This window comes from Strix uralensis, chromosome 16, assembly GCF_047716275.1.
Source record: "Strix uralensis isolate ZFMK-TIS-50842 chromosome 16, bStrUra1, whole genome shotgun sequence".
NCBI classification, from domain to species: Eukaryota; Metazoa; Chordata; class Aves; order Strigiformes; family Strigidae; genus Strix; species Strix uralensis.
The window spans coordinates 19,903,404-19,921,345 of NC_133987.1; the positions used below are offsets into that span (position 1 = coordinate 19,903,404).

Sequence of the window (17,942 nt, forward strand, 5' to 3'; positions counted from 1 at the left end):
ACATATGTTCAACTGCCCAAAAAAAGGGAATTAGGGCAGCAGGAAAAAAACGTGCCGCCAGTGAAAACAATCGGGAGCGGAGTTCCTTTTTTATTGGCTGAGTTCAAATAGGTCATGACCAAAATGCCTCGGTGCAAAATCTCCTGTTAGGAGATTAATTTCTTTTGACAAATGGAACTACGGCTGTAAGGCAGATGAGATCAGCCTGGCCCGCTTGTGCCCCACCACTGAGTGACAACTTTTATGTTGGGAAGCGGTTACTTGGTTATCCAGTATCTTAAACAAAACACGGGGTGCCGCAGCGGGTCTGGGGGCCCGTCCATGAGGCCGGGGCTGCATCATTTGCACCCACTGACCTGGCCCCCATCCCCGATACCCCTGGATGATGCCAGGCAGGGTGGAAGCTCCAGAAAAAAGCCTTTCTGGGGGGTTTTTTGAAGGTCTCTGTGTCCCCGGCAGCTGTGGGGCTGCCTGTCCCTGCCAGAGGAAGGACAAGGCCACTGGCTTTTGGTGCGCAGCCTGGTTTGGGCACAGGGACACAGGGTTTGGGAGAGGCGAGAGCACCCTGGGGCCCCGGATGCTGACGGGGAAGGTGACCCCCAGGCAGTCACAGGCTGTGGAGCTGCCCCGGGGGGGCTCCTACCAGCAGATAATGCAGCAATCGCTACTGGAGCTGGTGCAGGGATGTGTCGTGAGAGGGTGACCCTCCCCAAAAGCTGCTGTGTGGGGCTGGGGGTTTTGGGCTGGCCCCGGGGATGAGTGGCTGGGGAAGGGCTACGAGGGGCTCCTGGCCCCGGTGCACGGCCACTGCATCCCACCATGTCTGCACTCTCGGGTGGAAAAGCACCTTCATTGCTATTTAATGATAACAATGGTCACATCTGCAAAACATCTGCAGCCGGATGAGTGATTACAGAGCCTCCCATTACCGGGGATAGCGGGATAACAGCCCCTGGGACAATCACAGGTCCGCCGGGCTGAAGCGAGAACCGCTCGCACACGAGGGTTCGGAGGTGCCGCATCCCCCTGTGGCCGTCGGTGCTGCCGGGGCTGGAGGCTGCCGACACCCCCACCCATGCACGCAGGTAGATCAGATTTGAGAAAAATCTGTACAGGTTCACGAGCAGAAGTCTTATTATGTGGGTAAAGCCACACAAGGGTTTTCGCTCCCCAAAAGTGAGTGAATTTTAGCACTGTGGAATGCTGTGGGGGCAGAAGTGCTTTTCCAGACTGGTAGCTCTTCGCACAGCACAGTTCAGGCATAATCCAAGTGTTTTAATCCACCCTGGGACGCGTTTTTCTGCACAACTGACAGACTCAAGGTCAGGTCTTTGCTAGTTGTTTTGGGGCTAAACCATCCATTTTTCATTTTTCCTTCCTGTGCGACCTGGAGATTGTATCTGATGTTGGCAGCTCTGGAAAGCTTCACAGCCTCTTCATCAAACGCGAGTGCTGTGTTTAAAAATGGCGTTATTTAAATTAAAGATGGGTTTTTTTTATCTTCTATCCCTAATGCAAAGCGCTGCTGTGTTACCCTGGGGGTAGATGATGCTCTGTGGCTTGGGGGGGAGGTTTGGGCCTGTGGTCCTGGTGCTGGTCCTGGTCCAGCCGGGGCGGCTCCACCTGCGCGCTCAGCACCACACACCCGCCGCTGATGCCGTTTGCCTTTAAGGTTTCTCACCCATTACAGCAGCATGTAATTTAAACAGAAGCACTTTAGAAGTCAACTAATTAGCACCAGGGAGGCATCCCCCCGGAGTTCGGCGCGGAGCCGTGCCCTCCTTTCTGTTACGAGATCGTTCCAGCTGGAAATTACAGCGACTGCAGTTTTTAGGGAAAGCGAGAGGCTTCGGCGCTGCGAGCCAGGGCAGAGCCGGACCAGGGAGGGCAGAGCAGGCGCTAAAGCCCCAGTTGATAAAAAAAAGGAGGTGCTGGGTAGATGGTAAACCTCCGCCTGGGACTGAGAACGCAGCGGGGAGGTGAGGGTGAAGGGAGGCAGGGGCTCAGCCCAGGTAGAGTTCGCCAGTGAGCCGGCCCATCTGGCCACGGTCCCCACGCACCGCGGGGGTGCCAAGTGGCAGCGGGGCACCGGCTGGCGCGTGGTTTGGTTGTTGGATCCGGCCGCGTCGTGGGCGTGAGCTGGGGCTGGGACTCAGCTGCATGAGGATCTGAAGCATCTCCCTTTTGTTCCCACTGCACCCTGACAAATGGGAAAGGACCGGAGTTTCTCTCGGCATTTTCGGTACGTCTCTCCGCTCCGCTTCTCGGTGCAGCGTGCGTGGCGTCGGGAGTGCGGGGAAAGCCTTGCGCCCTGGCAGATGTCCCCGCGATGCCTCTCCTGCCTCTCTGAGCTGAGGGGATGCTACCTCCCGGCACCGGTGCAGCCCTGCGCCAACCTGCGCCCACCGCAGCAGCGGTGCGAGCTGTTGGGGGGAGTTGAGCGAAGCTCAGATGAAAAACTGGGGGTGGGAGGCTGGGGGAGAGGTGGGAAGAGCCCATCTGGGTGTGCTTTGTCTCTATGACTATAGTCCAGCAAAGGGATGGGCGATGGGGGGATTTGGGGGTGCTGCATGTTGCAGGGGGTGTGATGGAGCAAGGACTGGGGACCCCTCGCTCCCAGCCCTGGCTGAGCGCAAGCTCTGAGCAAACTTGAGGCTGGTTTTAGCTGGGCCGGAGCTGCCACCGCTGCCCTGCTCAAGGGGACTCATCCTGCACTGGAGAGCCTCAGTATCCAGCATCCCAGGGTGGGACCTTCTGCAACACCCGTTGCAGGATGTGTGCACTCAGGAAAGGTGGTTTTCCAGGGTGCTGGGCTGGCGCGGAGGCAGCTGTCAGCGAGCGCCAGCTGCAGAAATGGGACTGGCTGACCAGAGGTGAGCTGCAAGTGACCTGCCTGGGAGCTTTAAAAATAGTCAGTGTGACAAAGACCACAATGTTCTGCCGAAGCGGGCCCCAGAGCAGGGAGCTGAGCGGCTGGGGACGGGTGTGCTGGCAGACAGGCTCTTGCCGGGACGTTTCCCACCCCACAGCAGTGTCCCGGCCGAATTGCTTCGGAGAGGGCGTGAAGGCGAAGCAGCTTGTAGCCTCCGGGGCCTCTCCCGGCCTGGAAAACACCCTGAATTTCTGTGTTAGAGTGGACTGAAGCCTCCCGACACCACTGCAGAGGAGGGTTAGTGCACCCAGGCTCAGCAGTGCCTGGGCTGGGGACGCCTTTCCCATCCCCTCTTCAACAGGGAACAGAGTCAGGGCTGCCCTGGAACACACGAGGAGGAGGAGGAGGAAGCTGAAGGCACGAGGTCAGCACTGCATGCCTCCCAAGCCCTCCCAGGGGCACGTACAGCCTGGTGGGCTGCTGGGGCAGGGGGGCTTCAAACAGGGTGGGAGCATCCGTGCTCCCTGCGCCCCAGTGGGATTTGCTGGGAGAGGGAAACCCTGGCTGGGTGCTGCTCCTCGGTGCCACGGCGATGGGCAAAGCCAAGTTTATCCCACAGGGCGCTGCCAAAACAGCCACAGTTTTCCCACTGCCCGGTGCCGGTGGTGCTGCACAGGCGGCAAAGGACAGGCTGAGGCCTCACCGCTGTGTAACAACACCCCAATTGCACCTTCGGTGCGTCCCTCGTCGAGGACCAGACCCGAGCACACACAGTTTGGAGGCCGGCACCCGCTGACCCGCAGGGCGTCGGGGAGCTGGGGGGCTCCAGCCCCAGCAGCACGGGGCTGTCCCGGGCTCCCCGAGGCCATGCTGCGAATTCTCTCAAAGGTTTTTGCAGAAGGAAACTATTTTGCATGTTTTAACCAGATTATTTTTACCTCTCCGTGCTAAGACACCGTTTTACATCTAGCACTGAGTCTAGAAGTAAAGAAGCCCTTTGACCCCGTCCTTGTGCCGGGCTATCGGGCCAGCCGTACTTGGCTCCTCACCCCCGATGTTTGCCGGCCCGCAGGCGAAGCAGCAGTCAGTGCAAAGTGGGACAGCCCCGCCGCAACGAGCAGCCAACTTAATTTGGCCACCTGAAATGGGAGCGTGCTCCTTCCGCCAGCGAGGAGCCCGGACGATTCCCTGGCAGGAGCCCAGCCGGGGCAGAGGTGGGGGGGTCCCACCGGGGCTCGCTGCTGCGGCGCCACATCCTCCCCTGCCGCAGGGCTGCGACAGCCCGCGGTCCCACAGGAGCATGCTTACACCTGCGGGAACTATTTATTAGCATGATTTCACTCTTTTCTAGTTGTTGCTTAATCACAAATTGACTGTGAATGGTACCAATGTGTTACTTATTTTAAATCGTCACCAAATGCTTCGCGTGAGCATATGTCGGCCTCGGGACGGCTTGCGATCTGTCTGCTCCCACTCAGCGTGAGCCTCAGCTCTTATTTTGAGTTCTGCCATTTGTTGGGGGGAAATACAGATGTCCTGGTGCTGGTAGATTTGGGATTTGAAGCCTCACCTTCCTTCTCCTCTGGCTTCACCCAGGCTTTCATGTTCCTTTGGAGAAGTTGCCCAAGGGAGTGGGGAGACCCACGGGAGCCCCCCACCAGCCCCAGCCTCTCCAGCCACGCTTCGTTACCAGCCACCCATCATCACCGGGTCCTCTGACACCAGCTGTGGGTTTGGCCCAGTTAGTGCCCCCCCCCCGGGAACGTGGTCCCCGGGCGGTTTGGAAGTGATGCTGGCACCCCTCCTCCGCCACAACCATCGGAGTCTGTGTTAATGTAGGGAGCGTGTTCTCACGCGCCACAAGGTGAAGAGCACTAATGAACCTCACAGGATGGTGTTGTCTAATGAGCAAATGCAGCTGCGGCAGGCAGCCCGGTATGGGTGCAGGGAGAAGTTGCTATAGAAACACAGGGAAATAACAGCTCCTCCAGAAGCCCCTAAACGTGCAAATGGAAGGGTAGGAGTAGGTGAGCGGGGTGTCAGCGTCTCACTGTTGTGATGACAGAAGGAAAAGGAAAAGAAAAATTGTCTCTCGCTGTTACAGGGGTGAATCCTCAGCCAGGGTGGGAGCAGCTCAGACGCACCCTCCTTGCTCCCTCCCGGGATCCTGCTTTGCGCTCATTGTGCATCCCCTGAGGGTCCTGGGGGGTCCTTGTGGGGGGCACAAAGGCCTCTTGGCTGCTGGCAGAGCAGAGGGGAGGTGACCTGCAATGGAGCAAGTTCCCAGTGGTGTCCCCTTGCCCGCAGCATCACCATGCCCATCCTCATCCCAAGGGGCACGAGGCTCCTGCCTGGCCATGGTGGGAGCTGGGGGGTGGCAGAAGCTGAGGCTGGAGCCCAGGAGAGCGGAGTCCAGGGCTCCCAGCGCAGGGGCTGGGGCAGGAGATAGGGAGCAATATTTTGGGGGTCCCAGAACATTCTGGGGAAGAAGCAGGTTTGGAGGAGGTGGTTTGACACCAACAATACAGGGAGCACTTGCATGTTGGCACCCCTGGCAGCGAGGAGTGGAGTCACAATGGAAAGGGCACTATGGGGGTACCGAGGGTCCTTCCTGCCCAGCTGGCTCCCTGGCTGTCAGCATGTGGGGAGGCAATTAATCTGGGACTGGAGGTGAACCTCGCATTGGCCTACCAGGATCAGCAGCTGAAGGGGTCTGGGATGGGACATGTGAGGAGGAACTGAGCTGTTTGCTCACAGACTGGTTCACTGTGGAGGGGTCCAACATCCTCACCCTAATGGAGCCATGGGATGGGGCAAGAGATGCAGCCGGTGTCCCTGGCATCCCCAGCATCCCTGGTGTCCCCAGCCCTGGCATTTGCAGCTCTGGGAGGACTGAGGCCAAGAGCACACAAGGGGCTAGGGCCGCTCTGTGACCTTTTGTGTCCCAGGTACGGCTGGATGAGGAGCTCTGGGTCACAGCTACCTTGGCCCTGCTCCTCATTCCTGTCCCTTGTCTCATTTTTCCAGGATTTTCATCCCCAAGAAGCACCGGCAGCGGTTTGATGAGGTGGTGTCACAGAGCCTGATCAGCAAGCTCTGCCGCTCCAAGAGCGAGCAGCACAGCAATCGGCTGCGGCGTAGCCGGAGCGAGGACCACCAGGAGCGGCTCCTCGTATCCACGCGCGCCAGCTCCGTGCCCCGCAGCCACGAGGAGACCAGCAAAAGCCTGCGGAAAACCACCTCACTCATCACCAGCAATGTGGCCTCGGGGGCTGCCCGCAGGTAACACCTCTCCCAGATGCCCTCGAGTTCGTGGGGCGGCAGCATCTGATCTGGTGTGGATGGCGGCAGAGGGGAGGGATGGAGAGGCACTAGGAAAGGGGATGTGCAGAGCAGGTGAAACCCTCCTGGGCTGAGGATGAACAAAGACCTCTCCCTCTCAAAGCCTGGGCATGTTTGTGCCCCTTGTCCCAACTCCGGGCCACTCTTTCTGCCCCTCGCTGTCGCAGGGCTGGGACGAGCTGCGCAAGGAGCTGAGGTGGCACTTACAGGCTGGGAAGGGATGTCGGCTCCTGTGCCGGTGGGACGGAGGGTCCCTGACGCTGCCAGCAGGACGGGGGGCACCTGGGCACAGAGTGGGCTGTGTCCAGGGGTGAGGTGACGGGAGGAAAGGCAGGCAATCCCTGGTGCACAGGGGATTAACCCATTTCCCACTGCCCGTATGGCCGGACTACAGCAGCCCGGAGGGCCGAGGAGTGCTGCCGTGCCAACAGCGGCTCCTGCTCCGTCCCCAGCCCCATCACACAAACAAGGGAGTGGGATCTGGTCTGTCAGCACGGCCAGGGAACCCTCCCGGGAGGGACCATGCTGTCACAGGCACGCCCCGAGCCATTCCCCTGCCTCCAGCTGCTATCTCCAGGGGATTTGGCTGCAGCCCACCTTCCCACCAGGATAATTTTGGGTGTGACTTGTCCAGAATTCACTTCCAGCAGTTTCCCTCCCTGCCAGCGTAGAATCGGTCCCTACAAGAAGCTTTCTGGTTGTAAATGATCTCGGTGATGTTGCCTTCCCCCAGCTCCCTGCAGGGAACAACTCCCAGCTCCAATCAGCCTCCCAGCAGGGAAATTTCCTAATGCTCCTTCCAAAATTTCCCAGCTGAATTTAATTTCTCTCATCAGCCCTTGAGACCTTTACCCCCTAAACCACATTGTCTCTCTTATTCTATGTAATATATAAGCTACACCCCATGTTCCCCTTTAATAACATGGATTTGAAGGACGGGGCAGTGGTTTTATGAATTCGGTAATTAATACAGAGCAAGAGGCCATGCTGAGGAGCTCTGCCCCTAGAACAGTGGCATCTCTTCCTGCCTCCAGAGTAACTGCATTCCCCCAGCCCTCCCCGAGGTTTTGTCTGGGCCATTTCTAGCACCCCCCAGATCACTCCCCACCCCACCACCCCCTATTGGCTCAGCACCATGGGCTCCCTCTGCTCCCCAGCATAGGCAGGCTGCAGGCAGGAGAGGCTGGCGGAGCTGGCAGGACAGGCAGGGTCACCAAACCCTCACACACCTTCCCTCCATCTCCAATCCCTCGGGGAAGGGCACATTTCAGGGGTTCCCATTTGAAAGACACTTTGGTATCAAAAGGGACCTTGCAGGGGGCACAGGGAGCATCGGGGTCTTGGGGACTCAGGAGAGACCCGGGCTCACAGGGCTTTGGAGGGGCTGGGAAAGGAAACAAGAACCAAATATCAGGCTCTGGTTTCCCATTTGCTTTTTTTCACCTGCAGAACTGTGCGAGTCTATAAAGGCAACAGAAGCTTTGGCTTCACGCTACGTGGCCATGCCCCGGTGTGGATCGAGTCTGTTCTGCCAGGTAAGAAAACCTCCAGCTGCAAGATCCAGAGACACTTATCTATCTCTGGTCTGAACTCAAAACTTTAAGTACCTGCTGTTTGTTGGAAAATAGCAAAAGGAACTTTTACAAGGTTCAGTGACAGTTTCCCCAAGCTGAGTAACAAGTGTCTTTGGTACTATTTAGTTTGGCTTTATGCACTCCCTGCTTTGAAAGGTGGAAAACGTCTGTGTTCAGTGAATAGCCTGAAATCACCCCCATGTTTCCAGTGCAAACTGGGCACTGGCATCACTGTGCCCTGTCAACAGCCCCAGCCCACCCAGACAATCCAGCTGCAGGGGCTGCCCTGCCCTGGGGGTGTCCCTGGGACCCCATCGCTGTGAGCAGGAGGCCGCCTGCTAAAGTCCCTCTTCTCCCCTCTGCATTCAGGGAGCCCAGCTGAGAAAGCTGCTCTTAAAGCTGGAGACCGGATCCTGTTCCTCAACGGTCTGGACATGAGGTAAGAGGCTCTTTAGAGGGGGTCCTGGGGGGTGCTGGGCAGCCAAGCACACGCGTGTTCATTTGTTCACTCTTGTGCAAGGAAAACAAGAGCTGTCTACTGAGGTGCACAACAGGTTTTGCCCCATACAGACATCTCCTTTACTGTGCTTTTACAAAAACTGGCTCCAAGAGTAGTATTTCAGCTCCATCCCTGCCCCTCCTTTGACTTCTCTGTGCAAATAACCACATACAATGCACAACACACTGTGTATAACGGGTGTCCTGACTGCAACCCACCCGCAGACCCTGATTCAAGCCACTGTGAGATAAGTTGCACGTGTTAAACACCTGGGGCTCTGCTTTTGGGAGGAGCAGAGCACCAGCCGGCCCACGAGTCACTCCCAGAATGGGATCCTAAGCTTAAAACCACACGGGCAATTGCATTTCCACCCAGAAGTTAATTCTTCTCTATATTATTTGTGCACGACAAAAGCAATCAAACCAGAGCGTGCACCTCGCCGGCGCAGTGGCAGCAGCCCGTATTTCCTCAGGTTGGTCTTTCTGCACAAAAAGCAAGAGCAAAGGGTTAGAAGAGGTAAAAGAGTGATGAATATTTAAAGGTTAAACATCTGATGCTGCTTCTGTCAGTGCTCAGGTTCTCCTATTTCAGCTGATCCAGCAAACTGCTGGCTGATGCAGCATTGCCAGAAAATAGAGGAGACTGAGTTTAAGATTGTCCTCTGAGCCCGCGTTTTGGCAGGCGTTGTCCCAGGCCGGCCTGTACCCTTCTTCAAGGGCACTCCCAAGATTTTTTTTTGCCCACAAAAAATGCATTTTACATCCACCTTGAGTCTTCTTTTCACGCAGAATTAGGACAGGCAAGGAGAGACCTGCAGCACTGTTATCATTTAAATTGGAAGTTCTGGGTCTGAGCGCAGCTCGGAGGCACCAGCTCCACTCGCCCTCACAGCTCCGCAGGGTGCTCGCGGGCCCGTCCCAGGGTTTCTCCTCGCTGCAGGCGCAGGGGAGCGCCCGGTCCCAGGGGGTCATTCGGGCTCTCCCTCGGGGAGGCTCCTTTCTGCGCAGCAGATAAAAACCACGCAAAGATTCCAGGGGAATCACAGCAGGGCCCAACACTGGCTCTGAGCAGCAAGATGAGGCTTTTTGCAAGATCAACGCAGGCAGCTGCAAACTCCCTTTCACTGCTGCTCTCCCTCAAGCCGCTGCCCGCAGCACTGCCCGCGCAGGCAGGCAGCCTGGCAGCCCTGACCCCGGCTCTCCTGTGCCCCGCAGGAACTGCTCCCATGACAAGGTGGTGTCGATGCTGCAGGGCAGCGGGGCGATGCCCACCTTGGTGGTGGAAGAGGGGATCGTCAACTTCTCCAATGGTAAGAGTGCGGGGAGGAGAGGGCCCGGAGCAGAGGAACCCCGCGCCGGCTCCCCAATTCCCCAGGCAGGAGGGAATTGCCAAACACCTTCCATAGGCTCAGCGGGTTTAACGTGCTGCCCGGGGGGCTGCTCCTCCCACCTGGGCACACGTTCTGGGATCAGGCTTAAGCTCTGGCTTGGCTGCTCTCCAGCAGCGTTCATCCTACTGTGTGATCGTCCTTGCCAGTGTCCTTTACGTGCGGGCTGTGCCATGTACTTGACCGGAGTAATCCAACCCTGCGCATCCGTGGTCGCTGTGCAAATCCCACGGTTGTGTATGGACTGTGCTGTTCACAATAACTGCTGCTGTGATGAATAATTTAGCTTGCTGCTGGTGAGCGAGTCAGCAGGGGACGAGGGTGTCTGGGGCAATGCGGGAGGTTGTCAGCACAATTTCAGCGGAGGGGCAGGACCGCAGAGCATGGTCGCTGCTGCGTTTCCAAAGCTGGGTGAAGGCAGGAGGGTCAGTGTGTTATTGGGGTGCTGCTCTGCAGTGGAATTAGGGACTGGCTCTTCCCTCCAGAGCAGCGATGGGCTCTCCTGAGCTTCACATTAGGAGCCCTGTGATAAAAACACGCTTGTACGTGCACTAGAAGCAAAACCGAGCACCTCACTACTTCACAGTACAGAACCAGTGGCACTCAAACTGCTTCACTGCCCTCAAAGGGAACCAAGAAAAGATGGAATTCTTTGCTCCCACTACCTTGGCCATATTCCTACGTGGATAAGTGCATCCCACAGTCTCAGTTGGGTCCCTTCTCCCAGCTGGGTGTACCGCCCTGCACTCACTGCAGAGGCAGCACAGGGACCACATGGCAAAGCAAATGACCTCCTGTGCCTCAGTTCCCTCACAGGTAACCCTTGACTGATGCTGCTTTTGAAGTCAGTGATTATCATAAAGTGCTTTGAAACTTGAGGAGAGGCTTTAGGGAGCCAGAGAAGGAATACCATCTGCATGTGTTCACAGAAAGGAGTGTGCAGGCAGCAAGGTTGAAGAGGTAGATCCCAGAGAGAATCCCAAACACCCTTGCTAGTCTCCAGCAGGTCCATGGACCTACTGGAACAGCCATGAGCTCCAGAGCAGCTGGTGCAGAGCATGGGAGGAAGGCAGGGGCAGGCACAGCTCCAGATGAGCCATTTCATCTTGTCACCATGACTTCCAGTGACTGAGATCTGGTTTTGCTGGGGTAAAAAATGTCTGTATCGGCACATCAGGGTTTGTGTTTCTATGGAGCACCTGTTGTGCACGGGTGCAGCTGCCCCGGCTGTCCCCACGATGGGCCCCTGGTTTCAGGACAAGTCTTTTAACCTGTGGTTAAGACCCTTTGTCTGTTGAATTTTCTTTTTTCTTTCTACCTGCACCTTGCAGACTCTGACTCTGCTGACTCCCCGAGCACCTCCTCTGCCCTCACCTCCCTGCAGTGGGTTGCAGAGATACTCCCCTCTAGCATCAGGATTCAAGGAAGGACCTTCACCCAGCAGCTGGAGCACCTGCTGACCCCACCCGAGCGCTATACCACCTGCAAAGCCCTGGAAGGCTTCTTCCAACATCGGTAACTCGTTAGCAGCTCCATCCCCCGAATGCTGGTACCTGGCCTGGTAGCAATGCCCATGTCAGAGTCGGTCTCCAAGCAGAAGGCAGGCCCTGGCTGCGAGGCTGCCAGCATGTCCTCGGTGTCCCCAGCTGGGTATTTCCCCGTGCGTGTCCAGGGCACAAGCTCATCTCTCGCCAGGTTTCCTGCCCGAGGGCAGGGCAGCCCCTTTAGCTTTTGAGGTTAATTCAGTCACCCCTTAATCCCTCATAAAGTGACCTTGGTTCCCCACAGGGCGGGCTCTCTTGCTGTCTGGCTGTCCCTGACAGCCGCAGATCCTGTTCCACTTCTTTCAGTAAATCTCACCGTGTTTCACCCTTCCCTTCTCACTTTTCTCAGCGCCTTGGCTACAGCACTCCCTTGGCGGCAGCGGCTGGCAGAGCCCTCGTCCTGCTGTGGAGCCCATCCTCCCCACCCCACTGCAAGGGGCAAAACCCATCCCCTGGCAGAGTCCACAGTTGCAGTAGTGACCTTGTTTTCTGCCCTCGATCTTTAACCTCTGCACCACGGTGAATAAGCCATCCCTCCGGGCAACAGGAGATTCTCGCTGCCTCTTCCCGCAGCTGCTGAGCTGACCGGGCTGTCCGGCTGCCCCTCAGGACCCCCACGGCTGCGGATGCACCGGCCAGGGCCAGGCAGGTGGCTGCAACGGTGCAGCAGCCTGCTGGTGTAAAGACCAAAGGATCCAAATCCTCAGTTCGACAGGGAAATGCAATAAATCCCTCAGTATTTAAGGCAGGAGGATAGAAACTACTGAGTACAAAGCCATGGCTCCAGCTGAGGGCTGCAGCATCCTGCAGTGAGGCCAGGCTGTCTCTGTGCCTGCAGGTGCTGGGGGAGACACAGAGGTGTTAAACCCCCCCAGCACCAGCTGGGTGAACCCTCATGAGGCCCAGTGATCATGGACACTGCCCCAGTAAAGCAGAAATCATTGCTTTGTGCTCTCCTGAGGCTGCATGGCTTCTACAGGGTTCCCCAGTTGGGCGCTGCAGCCTGAGGAGCAGCAGTTGTGGGGGCAGAGCAGGTCCCTGGGGTCTGCATCTGGGAAACTCAGACTCACAGAATCATCTTGGTTGGAAAAGACCTTGAAGATCATCCAGTCCAACCATGAACCTCACACTGACTTGATCTTGGCAGGGTATTTGCTCTTGCTTGGTGGCACAGGGATGGGGAACCCCAGTAGCACTAATCAAGTCCCCACCTCCCCTCCCAGTGCGGGGCAGCTTGGTCTTCCCGCTGTGTTTTACTGGGGACTGTCACTGCTGCCCCCCCCAGAGCTGCCAGCTGCGGGGAGCGAGGTGCAGCGAGGGCACTGGTGTGCCCACCCCCTCCTCCAGCCATCTCATTTTGCCTGTAGCCACCCCGACCAGCTTGATGCAGATGCTGCTGCTCCATTTAACAATAATTCCTCATGACCTGATTGCACGCCTGTCCCAGATGAGCAGCTGTGGCCTCTAACTGCTCTGAGAAGGAAGGAAATCCCCAAACGTTAAGTCTGCTCGCCACCACAACATGCAGATACCAGCGTTTCCCAGCAGCAAACACAGGAGATGGAGTCAGGACACCCCTGGGCTGGGCTTTGGCCCCCTGGCCAGTTTGCACATGACAAACCAGCCGGCCCCAGCCGCTGCCCAGGAGGAGCAGAGGCTTTGCAGGGCAGAGCAGCCGCCTGCCTCGGCAGCTCCTCCACAGCACTTTAGCTTTTCAGAACAGGAAATAGGCTTCTGACAGCCAAGAGCTGTGTCCAGCTCCACAGAAGAGGCAAATTAGCCCCAAACTAGGGAGAAGCTTAGCAGGTGACTTGTGGCAGGCTCCTACTGCTTATCACCCCCACAGACCTATAAGGACCCCCCAGACATTTCATTAGTAAAGTCCTTGCAGATTCAAACCTCTTCACCCTTCGGCTCTCCCCTGCATGCCTGGTCCCTGCTCCTTGGAAGGCAGCAATGGGCTGTTCAAGAAAACAGAGTTGCTCCTAGATATGCAATCTCCTTCAGTTCTTTAAGAAGTTCTTACTATTACTGCTACATTAAGGATGCAATAGTTGCAGTGAGCTTTAACCCATCATCTCTGCCTCAGAGCAGAAAGCAGCCTGACCTTTGCTCTCTGACCCAGGACAGCCCTCCTCCCCCAGGCTGCTTTATCCTCCTCACAGAATCAGGTGCTCAGCCCTGCTATCCTCAACAACCCCTTCACCATCTCTGCACACCGCAGGGCCAACATGAAACCAAGCCTTCAGCCCAGCCACTCCTCCAATTCACTTCTCCCTGAGCCTGCTTACTTGCTGCTGGCTAAAATTCACCTCTTTCCAAGGCATCTTTCTGCTGCTCTTCCACCTCTCTCACTTCCCCCCAGCTGACTCATGAACCAGGTTTTATACCTGGCTGTCAGGTGCTGCCATTCCCCGGGAGTTTGCTCGCCCCGTTAGCACCAGCTGCCCAACTCCCCTGCCCAAAGTGCTCTGTCCCTCACCAGGAGCCCGGCACCTCTGCTTGGAAATCCTCCGGTTGTGCCGAAGACAGCGAGGCAAACCCGGCAGCCGAGACCCGGCGGAGGCAGGCGGGGAAGCGCCGGAGCCCAGGGGAGCGACGTGGTGGGGCTGTGCCGTAGGGATGCGCTCACTGCCCGGCCCTCTCTTTCCGATTTTGCAGGAATATTGACACTCTCATTGTGGATGTGTACCCGGTGCTGGACACACCGGCCAAGCAAGTCATTTGGCAGTTTATCTACCAGCTGCTGACGTACGAAGAGCAGGAGCACTGCCAGCAAAAGATTGCCAGGTTTCTTGGTTACAAGTCCTTGGCAGGTGAGAGGAAAGCCCCTGCGCTCCGGCACGGACACGCCGTGTCCCGCTGGGTCCCTGGGAACCTCTGTCCGTTGCGCTGGGAGCCGGCTGGGGCGGCAAGGGAGCAGCCAGCTCTCCCCGGGGCAGCGGCTGAGGCTCTGCCCTGCGCGGCTCCTGCCCACACGCTGCCTGCACGGAGATGGTGGCCGCGTGGGATGTAGAGCAGCACAGAGGAATTTCCAGCTCCTGTTACCAATGAGGTTGATCTGTAAATGTCAGGCGGGAGGTTGCCTCTTCCACACCACGGAGCCGCGTAGTTTTGGAAAGAAACTCGGCGTCGAGAGGAGAGATGGCACCTGAGAGGTTGTCTTTGGGAGCAAAGACTTTTGGAGGCTGCTTGGGTCATTACAGGTTAGGAAAGGAAATAGCTGGTTTAGGGGCAGCGTTCAGATCAGAGAGGCAAAATATGCGGTGACGGCGGCGTCCCTTGGGGTGGCTCCAGCAGCCAGACCTGTGCAGGCACCTGTGGTTAGAGGAGGTGGGGAGCATGGCTCCCAGAGAGACTTGGAAGGCAGTCGGCGATTCTCCTCCTCCCTGCTCCCCCTCTCCCGGTCACCTGGGGCTGTGGTGTCACAAAACCCAGCTGTGGTTTGCTGAGGATGACGGGCTTTGCAGTCAGACAGCAGAAAAGTGACAGCAAATTTGGAGTGAAATGCCTTAATCTTTGGATTTAGGCTTCTTAATTGCTTTCAAATGTTTCTATTCGAAGCTATTTGCCTTGTGTTGATGTGTTTTAGACTCAACATAGGTAAAAAGAGGTGTTGCTTGAAGAGAGACTTTTGGAGGAACACAGTTATTTTAGCACAGCCTTGCAGGGAAAAACAGCTCCAAGTCCTGGTGCAAATACTCCCCGCTGTGCATGGAAACCTGCTGGGTATTTGCTCACCTAATTTGCACTTTTGATTATTGCTGCTTTTGTGTGTGCAGAATCATGGCCTGACCTACCTGATGTGTTGTATACTCCCAAGAATGTAGACCTTAAAATCAGTTTATAAACTTTAGATCTTGGAGGGAAGCTGATATACTTGCAGTTTGCAGCTGTATTTCGGGAATACAAAGCAGGTATCCCCAGCCACTGGATGGGAGGACATCTCCCAGGACCAGGCTGCTTCAGACTTGTCCCTGGTTTGCAGGCTGGTCCCTGGCTCCTTTCAGCTTCTCAGACGAAGGGAGAAATCTCTGACCCTGTGAAGTTCTGGTTGTTCTGGTGCGTGCTGTGTGTGTCCATGCGATGGCCAGAGATCTCTGAATTTGGGTTACTCCTTCATCTGGGCTTCTTCCAAACTCGGTAGCAATCTCTGATGTTTGTGTGTGTTCAAGCATTGGTCTGTCGGATCCCACGGCGACCGATGCTCTGGTACCTCCATCCTGCTGTAAGTCTGAGCCTCTCTGAGCACACAGACCAATCCATCAGACAACGTGGTTCTTCCAGGCAGCATTTCAGTGCTGGCCCCTGCTCCCATCTTGTCCCTTGAGGGCAGGAAGGAGTTAGCTGGACCGGCCGAGCTCAGGGCTGGAGTTTCATGTGTGCCAGGAGGTGGTGGATGCTGATCCTGCTGGAAAAGGCAATTGCATGTCCCGTCTTTGGGCATCCATCCCCCTGCCCTGTGCTGGCGGGAGCGTTTGTAACCAGCTCCGCTCCCCCGGACAGTGCGACGATGGGGTGAGCAGCGACCGGGGTGGGGGGGAACAGGCAGCCGCAGCACCAGCAAGGCTGTGCATGGGGACAGGGCTCAGAGAGCAGCTGCGAGTCTGATGGGCCTGGGGGACCCCCATGTCGTGGTGGGGAGGAATGGGGGAGCTGCAGGGTCTGGCATGCACTGGCCATGCCTGACGAAGGGTATTTTCTGCTGCAGCTGAGCCAGAAGCGGAGGACCGCTACCGCAGCTCTGTCCGAGGGGCCTCCTTGTGCCGGGGAAGCCTTCGAACCCCCCGCCCCGAAGATGGGGGGGCAGCAGGTGGGTGATGGGGGGCTGTGCTGGGGTTCCCGCTGCGGGGAGAAGGGAGCTGGGTCCTGCAGGTTGTGCCTGTAGTGTCCTTCTGCTCTGCCCCAAGCCAAAATCCTGACCTATTCCTAAGCATGAATGGTGGGAAAAGTTGGAGGGCAGCATAGAGCCGGCACAGAGGCTTTGACTGGAAATCTGTGTTTTCAGGAACAGTTGAAATAAGCACTTCAGTAAGAGGCCACTTGGGCTGAGGCTGAACCTTGTTTCCAATCCCTTCCACTACTCAGGTGTGAACTGATCCTGCTGGTCTGAGCCCTCCCTTCTGGGGTGCACCATTTCTAGCTTCTCTGTGAACTTTCTTGGACACTGTCAAATTCGCAGGGAAAACAGCATTTGTGAAATCCATGTGAGGGAGGAGATCACGGTTCAGTGCCACTTTGAGACTCTTGATGAACTACACTCACAGCACAAACCCTCCCTCCTTTCAGAGAGAAGCCCCATATCTCCCCATTCCTCTGAAAATCCCATCCTCCCGGTACTGCTGCAGGGCCTTCCACAGCCCCCAGGTCTCTAACCCTCTCCCCCAGCACCACTCCAGCTTGCTGGTTGTGTTTCCAGTCCTTTGGGTCTTTGCCCTCCTCTCCCAGATGGTGGGACAAGGCATCCTGCCTGTTCCTCCCTCGCTCATAGCTGATTGTGAAGGGCACTTGACCTGTGCTTACGGCTTCTGACCATGATCTCCCCACCACAACCCCCCGGCCATGACCAGCCAGGCTTCCTCCCATCACCTCTCACCGGGAGCGCGGTGCTCCTCAGCTGTTGGGGAGGGCTGCTGCCAGAGCAGCCAACTCTGAGACATTTTCTCAGGGAATATCCTCTACCCTGCCTCTGAGCAGCATTTCTGGTCGTGATCTCAGCACGAAGAGCGGCCGATGGCTGCCTGTGCCAGAGGGAAGCCGCTCGCCTGGGCAGATGTTCGCCAGCTGTGGGGGAGCAGCCTTGTCCTCAACTGCCCTGCAGAAAGAGCAGAGCAGCCTGTGACCTGCTGTGCTAACCTTACCCGAGCAGGCTCTGGGCCACATCCTGCCCTGGGTGCTCCTAGTTCACCTCCCTGCACAAACCAGTTATTTATCAAAAGCAGACAACATTCCTCAGTCCTGGAGAGGGAGGTGATGCGGGGCCGGGGGCTGCACCTCCTGTTCCTGATAAAAGCCCCACTCCAGAGCCCTTTCTCATTACACCCAGCTATATCCATCCCGGGTTTTAATTTATTTGTTGCCATTAAACACCAGGCTCTGAGCACTCTGGTCCGGTTTGACGCTGGTGTGAGCAGAGCTGCTCCGCCGGGCTCTCCAAAGCTCTGTCTGCCTGCCCCAGCCTGGCCCTGGCCACTGCGTGGAAATATTGTGGCTGAAAGGGAACGTGAATCATTCGAGCTGCCCTCCAGCAGCTGGGGAAAGGCAGGGACTGCAAACTGCTTCCTCCCAGCAGCCCGTCACACCCCCTTGGAGATAAGTTGGGGGTCTGGAACGTCTCTGAGAGCTTGTACTGCTGCAGCCGTTAACCTCCAAACAGAAGCTCTCTATGGACATAATGGAAAAAAAAGAGTTTAATTTGGAGCTGGTCAAATAATGTCACTCTAAGTGATCTCCCTTGTGCCTTCAGACCTCCCTCCCTCCTTGTGTCCCCTGCAGAGCCCCGTCTCAGGGGACACTGCTGGGGTGGCTGGTGCTGCACAGGCATCTGCGACCAAAAGGACTCGATTTTGGAAACTGTGACCTTGACTGCCACGTGTGGTGACCCTGTCCTGGCGTCTAGGGAGGCTGAAGGAAAAGAAACCAAGAAAAAAGAAACACCCATGGCACTGCAGCCCCTCAATATCTGGAGAGTTCTCGATGTACAAACTCCCGCAGGTGCCCTGGG

The 17,942-nt window shown here is 56.9% G+C and overlaps 1 protein-coding gene across 2 annotated transcripts in view; it reads left to right on the forward strand.

The window, feature by feature from the left end:
• Nucleotides 1-17,942, forward strand: part of GRID2IP (Grid2 interacting protein) — a 40,994-nt gene that overhangs the window by 8,439 nt on the left and 14,613 nt on the right. For both annotated transcript variants that reach the window (XM_074886349.1, XM_074886350.1), the window contains 7 exons: nucleotides 5,900-6,154; nucleotides 7,664-7,749; nucleotides 8,158-8,227; nucleotides 9,502-9,596; nucleotides 11,006-11,189; nucleotides 13,880-14,034; nucleotides 15,930-16,031. In XM_074886349.1, the coding sequence (XP_074742450.1) occupies nucleotides 5,900-6,154; nucleotides 7,664-7,749; nucleotides 8,158-8,227; nucleotides 9,502-9,596; nucleotides 11,006-11,189; nucleotides 13,880-14,034; nucleotides 15,930-16,031 (947 nt within the window). The remainder of the gene's footprint in view (nucleotides 1-5,899; nucleotides 6,155-7,663; nucleotides 7,750-8,157; nucleotides 8,228-9,501; nucleotides 9,597-11,005; nucleotides 11,190-13,879; nucleotides 14,035-15,929; nucleotides 16,032-17,942) is intronic.